Source organism: Hipposideros armiger, unplaced genomic scaffold (assembly GCF_001890085.2).
Source record: "Hipposideros armiger isolate ML-2016 unplaced genomic scaffold, ASM189008v1 scaffold_532, whole genome shotgun sequence".
Classification (NCBI taxonomy): domain Eukaryota; kingdom Metazoa; phylum Chordata; class Mammalia; order Chiroptera; family Hipposideridae; genus Hipposideros; species Hipposideros armiger.
Window position 1 is genome coordinate 3,164 of NW_017731882.1, and position 9,574 is coordinate 12,737.

Genomic DNA, 9,574 nt, shown 5'->3' on the forward strand with positions numbered 1-9,574 from the left:
ACATGTTAAACCTGACAAGCTCAGGAGACAAAATAACCAGAGAGGATGGTGTGAACATAAAAATCCCTAACTAAGTTGGGCTGTGGCAGGAAGTCACATCCTTGGCCTGTACCTTCCTCGACAAAAGTCAGTCTTTACCTTAAACCTGTCTGTCATCTTTATTGCATCTAAGTATCAGAGTAATCTCACCACACCAGAGCAGGAAAGTACAAAATCCCTCACTGTTATCTTATTCCCAAATACTATCTCTACATGCTATAAAATGCTATTAACTATGCTGTACCCACCAATGTAAAGGAAGTGTGTGTCTCTCCATTTTACTTTTCATCCAATCCCAGAGATTTTCCCGCTTTGCTTTCTCCCACCCCCTTAATCAACACCAATGGATTTCATGTAACCTTCCTCCTTTGATTCTGATATATAAAATAAGTTACAAAATGGCCATTTTCTGGAGCAAATATCAATCTGTTGAGATTTTGCTTCCCGGTAGTTGTCCTGAGTTTGACTCAAATAAACTCATAATTTTTCTCTTAGACTGGATGTTTTTCGTCGACAGCTAGCAGAATTCTACATTTATATGTAACACTTTTTCTTTTGTAAGTGTCAATTAGGCAGCAATGACATAATAAATCTCACTCTCTGAGTCACTTCCAAATGGCCAGGTCTTTGTACGGACTCTTGGTGGTTGGGTAGAGTTGAAATAGGCTAAGGAACTAAGAATACTTGTGTCTGGCCTTTGTTAAATATCAGATTCATAGATTGCTGTGACCACACAAGTCACAAGGTGACAGCAGTCCTTTGCTTCCTCTGTCACTTTATTTAACTGACATTCCAGAATCACATTAATTTTTTACATGAATTTTAAAGAGCGGAGTGTCTATTTTTTAAGAGATTGGAAAAGCACATACTTCCCAATTTTTCTATTTTGTACTCTTGGTTTGAATTTGAATTATGACTTCAAAATTTTGTCTCAGAGGGAGCTTATTTTACAAAGTGCCTCTAGTTTTAGAAGCTATACATTCATGCTATCGCAGGTCCATGATAAATCATCAGTTATGTACATCTGACCTTGAAGTATGTCACCTCTCTTGCTCTGTCACTTTTTCCCCCTTCTTTCACCTCACCCAATACCAGTGTGCTTTGTAAGCTTCTCCTGTTCTCAGCTATGAATCTGGTATCTGTCTTGTTGCTTTAGTGTAGAATGAATGGACGCCCTCAGGAACATTTGTGTTTTCAGTCTTAGATTTAACTGTAGGATAAATGTGTCATGTGCATAAAGCAATTTATAGTATTTCTTCATAAGGAGGACAGATTTATTGTGGCAAGTGGGAGGAAGAGGCAATGAAATCTCAACCTCCAGTGACTTTCAGTAGTCCAAGGAGGCTTCACCTCAATGGACAGGCAAGTAAAGGAGGAAACAAAACGTATAATTAAGGGATCCAATGGCAGTGAACTTACTTTAAACACATGGAACATTTCCTTTCCCCTCACAGGAATAAAATCAGAGGGCCAGACGGAACTGACAGAAAATACTCCATCCCTGAAGGAGAAGCAAGACAATGAAAGTGAGTAGAATCACCTGAAAGTGAGTCAAACAATGCATAAACATAATCCTCAATTTTAATTTCATTGGTTTTTAATATTCTTTTCTGTAGTAACTGATAGTGTCTAAATATTGTATCAGCAGTACCTGACCAGAAGCGTATTATCAGAAAACCTGAGTTAATTCTGGGCTGTCCCTAATTCAGACAGTCCTCATGGAACTGGGATAGGAGCACCTGTCTGACTCCAAAGCCACAGCCCCTTGAGTAAGTGTCATGTGCCCTCAGACCAGCTCATTTGACATATTTTTTTAATGTTTCTCAGGTATTCTTGACATATGATAAACTGCACATATTTAAAGCAGACAACTAGTTTTCATTTATGTGTACACCTGGGAAACCATCCCCACGATGGAGATAATCAATAAAAATCAAAAGTTTCCTGGGACTGCTTTTTAACCCCTCATTCCCGACATCCTCCTCCCCAAACAACCACTGATCTGCTTCCAGTCACCCTAGATTACTTTGCATTTTCTAGCATTTTATATAAATGGAAATGTACAATGTGTTCTTTTTGCCTGGCTTCTTTTTCTCAACATAATTATTTTTAGATTAATTTATGCTTGTAGATGAATACTTCATTTTGTTTTACTGATGAGTAATATTCTATTGTATGGATATGACACAACGTGTCCATTCACCCATTAATAGACATTTGGATTGTTTCAAGTCTGGGACTATTTTAAATAAAGCTGCTATGAATATTCATGTATGTCTTTTATGGACATATGATTTCTCTTGGGGAAATACCTAGGAGTGGAATGACTAGATCATATAGTAGGTGTGTTTAAGTTTTTAAGCAAATGCCAAACTCTTTTCCAAAATCATTATGTGATTTACAAAGCAACATATGAGAGTTCTACGTGCTGCACATCCTCCCAGCACTTAAAATGATCAGTCTTTTTAATTTTAGCCTTTCTTCCGGATGTGTAGTGGTATCTCATAGTTGTTTTATTTGAATTTATCCAAAAATTAATAATGTTGAGCATCTATTCATATGCTTATTTGCCATAGTGTAGCTTCATTGTTGAAGTATCTTTTCAAATCCTTTGCCCATTTTTTAAAAATTGTGCTTTGTATTTTCTTATTATTGAGTTTTAAGAATTTTTTATATATTCTGGATATAAGTCCTCTGTTAAGCATTTAATTTGCCCTTAGTCTACAGCTTCTGTTACTTCTCTTAACAGTGTATTTCAAGGAGCAGAAGTTTTACACTTTAATGAAATCCAATTTGTCAATTATTTTCTTTTATGTGTTGAGCTTTGGTGTTGTACCTATAATAAAAATTCTTTGTGCTATTCAAGATCAGAAAGGTTTTCTTGCATGTTTATTTCTAAGTACTTTATAGTTTAAGATTTTACATTTAATTCTATTATCTACTTTGAGTTAATTTTTGTATGTGATAAAAAGTATAGATCGAAGTTGATTTTTTTGCATATGGATATCTAAACTTCCAGTACCATTTGTTGACAGTTTTTGCAACTTGTTAAAAACACTGTACATATTAAAGTAGCAGAATAGAAAATCCAGAAATATATGCACAAATATATTATATATTTTATATATTATAAATATATCCTGTTCATTCATAAATATATTTTATGTGTATATTATAAATATATTATATAATTTGTATGTATATTTCTGCATTTGTTCTTTTTTAAAGTTGTTTTGCCTCTTCTAGCTTTTCTGCATTTCCTTTGGAATTTTAATTAGGAATTAGGAATAAAAAAATGTACAAGCCTGCTGGGGGTTTGGTTAAAATTGTGTTGAAACTATAGATTAATTTTGGGAGCATTCACATTTTTAAAATGTTGAGTTTTCTGATGCATGAACTCAGCTTCTTCATTTATTTAGGTCTTCATTAATTTCTGTCAAATATTTTCTAATTTTCATTGTACAAGTCTTGCACATCTTTTGTCATATTTATTTTTAAATTTGTAATATGTTTAGATGCTACTGCAAATGTTATTGCTTATTTACTTTTGCATTCTGATTATTTGTTTTTAGTATAAAGAAATGCAGTTCATTTTTACATGTTGATCATGTATCCTGCAAACTTGCTAAATTCATTTATTAGTTCTAACAGCTTTTTTGTAAATTGCCTTGAATTTTCTACATAGATGTTCACTTCTCTATGAATAATTTTGCTTTCTTCATTCCAATCTAAATGTATTTTATTTTTTTCTTCCCTGTCTAGGACTTCCAGTACAATGTTAAGTAAGAGTGGTGAGAGCAAACACCCTTCCATGTCTTATTCCTGATCTCAAGAAGAAAGCATTGAGGTTTTTGTCACTAATTATAATGTTAATGTAGGATTTTCATAGATGGCCTTTATCAGGATGAGGAAACTCCCTTCTCAGTGTTTATCAAGAATAAATATATTATTTTTGTCAAATGTGTTTACTGTATCTATTGACATACTTTTTCTTTCATTAATATGGTAAAATACATTGGTTTTGGAATGTTAAACCAGAGAAATATAATTTTTCCTAATTTTGGATTCAATTTGCTAACATTTTGTAAAGACTTTTTGCAACAAATTTCACAAAGAATATTGATTTGTATTTTTCTTATAATGTCTGACTTTGGCATCAAGGTAACGTGGGCCTCATAAAATGACTTGGGAAGTGATTCCTGCTCTTCAATTTCCTGGAAGAATTTATGTAGAATTGATATTATTTGTTTCTTAGACATTTGATTAAAATACCTCAGTGAGACCATTTGGACTTGGAGTTGTCTTGTGGTATAGTTTTAATTAAAATTCAATTGCTTTCTCTGTCGCATTTATTTCTCTTAGCATAAGACCCTCTATGTCTATCCATGTTGTCACAAATGGTAAAATTTCATTCTTTTCATGGCCAACTAATATTCCATTGTTTATATGTAGAACCTCCTCTTTATCTATTCTTCTATCAATGGACCCTTAGGTTGCTTCCATATCTTGGCTATTGTAAATAATGCTGCAGTGAACATAGGGATGCATATATGTTTTCAAATTAGTGTTTTGTATTTCATCAGATAAAGACCCAGAAGTGGGGTTGTTGGGTCATATGGTAGTTCTATTTTTAATTTTTTGAGAAACCACCATGCTGTTTTTCATAGTAGCTGAACCGATTTGCAGTCAGGCAGAGAAACACCATATGATTTCACTTACATGCAGAATCTATAAAACAAAATAAATGAACAAATAAAATAGAAACAAACTCATAGGTACAGAAAATAAACTGATGGTTGCCAGATGGGAGGGGTCGGGGGCTAGGTGAAAGAGGTGAAGGAATTAAGAAGTACAAATTGGCAATTACAAAAAAGTCATGAAGGTGTAAAGCATAGAAAATATAGTCAATAATATGGTAATAACTATATTATTACCGTATTAGGTGGGTACATACCAGTATAAGGTGGGTACTAGACTTATCGGAGGAACCACTTTGTAAGTTATATAAATGTCTAATCACTATGTTGTACACCTGAAACTAATATAATATTGAATGTCAACTGTAATTTAAAATTTTTTTTAAAAGAAAAAATAATAAAATAAAATTCATTTACTTAATGGATCTAGAGTCATTCAATTATCTTGAGGTATCCAGTCTGACTGGTTGGAACAGGAGCTATTCCCTCTGATCTTTTCAGGTGGTTCTTTTGCTGGCCTCTAGTAGTTTCCTCACATGTGGGTACTGATCAGTAATATGCTGAATCTTTGAACAAGGTCCTTTGTAGATCCACGGAGATATGTCTCTCTCCCTTTCTCTCTCTCTCTCTCTCTCTCTCTCTCTCTCTCTCTCTCTCTCTCTCTCTCTCTCTCTCTCCAGATTTCTACTCACTGGTTCCTTGTGAACACCAGCTACTTGAATCCCTCTGGACTCCTAATTCCATCTCTTCAACCCTGGGAGTCTACCTTGCTCCCCTTACTGTGTTAGGCTGTGTATTTGATTTGACTCAGAGCTCCCCCTCCAATTTGAAAAGTCTAGTTCCAAAGGGGCACTTATGGAAAACAATTACATGCAAGTATTTTAACTCTGCAGATGCCTAGGCAGTGTTTAACAGTTAGGGAAGAAAAATTAAAATACCCAAAAATAGGAAAAGATAGGAATTGAGATTTCCATAGGGGTTTTGAAAAGCTCTGACATATTTTGTAGGAATCTAGATGGCCATGCACATGCATAAGGCTGTGAACATGTGTAGGGCTCAGGAAAGACCTGTGAAGGTAATAAGGTCTCACCTCTGGCTGACTTTAGATGTATAGATTAGTGTTTTTCAACAAATTTAGGGAGTTTTCAGCCATTATCTCTTTCAATATTCTTGAGGTTCTGAACAAGTAGAAGATGAAGGCGAAGACATTGTTGTCAACTGCCTGGCTGAGTATTAAAGGAGTGCCCCAACCTGCACACAGAGCTTCTCATCACAGACTTGGAAGACTTACTGGTTCCAGATGTTTAAAGAAATCTCTGCACAATCATTAGCTGACTACTAAGGTAAGAAAGTACACCCCAGTGACCACACATAACAAATAATAAAGACTTTACATATTAGTTCATAAGTCACTAAACAAACAGGCAAACACAACAACTCCTGGAGAGGAGGTAGAATTTGATAACCAGAGTTGCCAATTTTATTATTTGAAATGGCTAGTTTTTAACAAACAAACAAAAAATATGACATGCATAAAAGCACAAAAGTATGACTAATAGACAGGGAAAAAATAGCATTCAGTAGAAATTGTTCTTGAGGAAGCCCAGAAGTTGGATTTACTAGATAAAGATTTAAATCAGCTGTTTTAAATATGTTTGAAGACCTAAAAAAAAACATGTCTGAAGAACTAAACGAAATTGTGAGAATTACAACTCACTTAATAGAAGAGAATCTCACTAAGGAGATAGAAATTATTTTAAAAGTACCCTAAAATTTCTAAAAATAGAAATTTTGTCGTTAAAGAGTATCTTAACTGAAATGAAAAATTCACTAGTTAGGCTCAACAACAAATTTAAGCATGCAGAACACAGAATCACTCAACTTTCAGATAGACCAATTAATATCATCTGATCTGAAAAAGAAAAAAAAATTAAAAAAAAATGAAAAGAGGCTCAGAGACCTGTGGGACACCATGAAAAATACTAAAATACACATAATAGTCATAGCAAAGGGAGAGGACAGAGAAAGAGGGGCAGATGGAACAATTAAGTGAAGATCTCAGACCAACAACACAACTTTCCACCTTAATAAACTAGAAAAAAAGAGCAAACTAAACCCAGACCAAGCAAAAGGAAAGGAATAATAATAATTTTTAAAATGGAGTAGAAATTAATGAAAGGGTATAGAAAAATAAAAGAAAACCAAAAGTTGGTTCTTTGAAAAGATCAACAAAATTGATAAACCTTTAACTAAATTGACAATAAAAAAATTAAATATTGAAATTACTGAAATCACAAGTTAAAGTAGGAATATTATTCTGACCTTTCCAAAATTAAAAGAAGTATAAAGAAATACTATGAAAATGTGTATGCCAAAAAACTAGGTAATATAAATTAAACAGAAAAGTTCCTAGAAAAACACAAAGTACTAAAGCTGACTCATGAAGATATAGAAAATCTGAATGGACTTAAAAATAACAAGTAAAGAGATTAAAGTATCAATCAAAAAAACTTCCTATAAAGAAAAATCCAGGACCAGATTACTTTGTTAGTGAATTCTAACAAACAAACGTATATAATACCAACCCTTTAAAAATTCTTCCAAAAAGTAAAAGGTGAGCGAGTACATTCCAACTCATTCTGAGACCAGTATTACTCTAATGTCAAAACCAGGCAAAGGTATCACAAAAAAATTATAGATCAATACTCTGTATTAATATACATGCAAAAATCCTCAATAAATTCAACTAAACCCAATCCAGCAGCATAAAAAAAATGGATTACACACCATGACCAAGCGGAATGCATCTCAGGGAATATAAGGTTGGTTCTACATAGAAAAATGAATTAATGTAATACACCATGTTAATAAAGGGGGGGAAAATATATGATCCTCTTAGTAGACACAAAAAAATCATTTGTCAAAATCCAACACCCTTTCCAGATAAAAACACTCAACAAACTAGGTATTTTCTCAACCTGATAAAGGGTATCAGCCATTAAAAGTAACAAAGTATTAATACATGCTACAGGGATGGTCTTTGAAAGCATTGTGCTCAATAAAAGATGCCGGTCACAAAAAGCCATGTGTTGTATGATTCCATTTACATGAAATATCCACAGTAAGTAAATTCATAAAGAAAGAAATAGATTAGAGGCTGCTAGGGGCTGGTACCAGGGGAAAATATAGAGTGTCTGCTAATGAGTAAGGGGTTTGTTTTTGGTGTGATGAAAATGTTCTAAATCTAGATTGTGGTGAATGGTGTACAACCTTGTGAGTATACTAAAAACCAGTAAATTACACACTTTTAAATGGTGAATTTTAGGATATAGTGAATTATATCTCAATATACAGAGAGTCTGGTTTTGAGATTTTATTTCCTTTCTTGCTACACACACACACACACACACACACACACTCCTAATAAGAAAATAAGTTTTTAATTAATTTTTATTTCTGTAGATTTATTGGGGTGACATTGGTTAGTGAAATTATACAGGCTTTAAGTGTACATTTCTATAATACATCATCTATATATTGCATTGTGTGCTTACCACTCAGAGTCAGTTCTCCTTCCATCACCATACGAGTATATTTGACCCCCTTTACCCTCTTCCACCATCCTTCCTCCCCACTTACCCTCTGGTAACCAGTAAACTGTTGTCTGCATCTATGGGTTTTTATTTACTTGTTTGACTTGTTCATTTATTGCTTTCAGTTTTATATCCTACATATGAGTAAAGTCATATGGTTCTCGACTTTTTCTGTCTGACATATTTTGCTTAGCATGATAATGCTAAGCAAATATAACTTTTGACTTCAAAAACTCTTACAAATATCACATTGAATTATAATTTGTGCCTAAGAGGTGGTGATGCAAACTTTAGGCAAAACTCTTATTTTAAAGTTCACATGGCAATGGAGAAAAATAGAAACTTAACATAAAGTTAAATTTAAATGAAAACATTATTTAAAGAAAATATCAGAAACCATTTTTATTCCTAGATTTTTCTGATAAAACAGATTGTCCTTTCAAAGCTCACCTCATGTCAATCACATGACTCAGTATGACATTCGGTTTCAAGTCTTTTTCTTCATCTATGTCATACAGGAAGAGTTTGAAGTCACAAACTATAGCCAAGGCTCTCTGCCATCCTTTTTTCACCCCTTCTTTCTTTGGAATCTTTAGTTTTGATTTTTTTTAAAAGAGAAAAACAATCCAAGTTGAAACATCAAATACTGCTCAATTATTACAAATAAAATTAAAATAATAAAAATTTGTTTAAAATCTGTCACATTTCTTGTTAAAGATATGGAACAGAAGTATATAACATAATTGCAATTTTAAATACAAGGTAATTTCTTTGAGTACTAAGTGACTTTTGTGTTGTGAAGATAATATTGATACCATTTCAATTAACAATAGTAATTCATTCAAATAACTTACAGCTTTGTCTCTGGATAACATTAAACTCAATTTTGGTACCACCATGTCTCAAATTCAAACATTAATTTGATTTTAAATACTTGTTAAGAAGATTATTTCACTTTTAGTCTCATAATTTATTATTGCTCACTGGAAGTCAAGTTACTACATTAGTAGGGATTTCAGCATTTGTTCATCACAAGGTAAGATTTAAACAGAAAACTTTGGGACATTAAAAAATATCCTACTGTGGGGCCGGCCGAGTGGCGCGATGGTTGAGAGCTCGCTTGGGATGCCAGAGGGCCCCGGTTCGGATCCCACGTATGAGGGCCAGTGACACTGCCCTCTACAGCTAAGATGCTGAACAACAGCTCAACCTGGAGCTGGGCTGCTGTGAGTCGCCAGCGACGGC

The 9,574-nt window shown here is 33.6% G+C and overlaps 1 protein-coding gene across 1 annotated transcript in view; it reads right to left on the bottom strand.

The window, feature by feature from the left end:
• Positions 1 to 1,459: 1,459 nt before the first annotated feature.
• The window catches only part of LOC109396672 (serine/threonine-protein kinase MRCK alpha-like), a 56,387-nt gene continuing 48,272 nt past the window's right edge, over positions 1,460 to 9,574 (bottom strand). Inside the window, 2 exon segments of the mRNA XM_019668689.1 lie at positions 1,460 to 1,558; positions 8,779 to 8,919. Coding sequence (XP_019524234.1) covers positions 1,460 to 1,558; positions 8,779 to 8,919 — 240 coding nt within the window.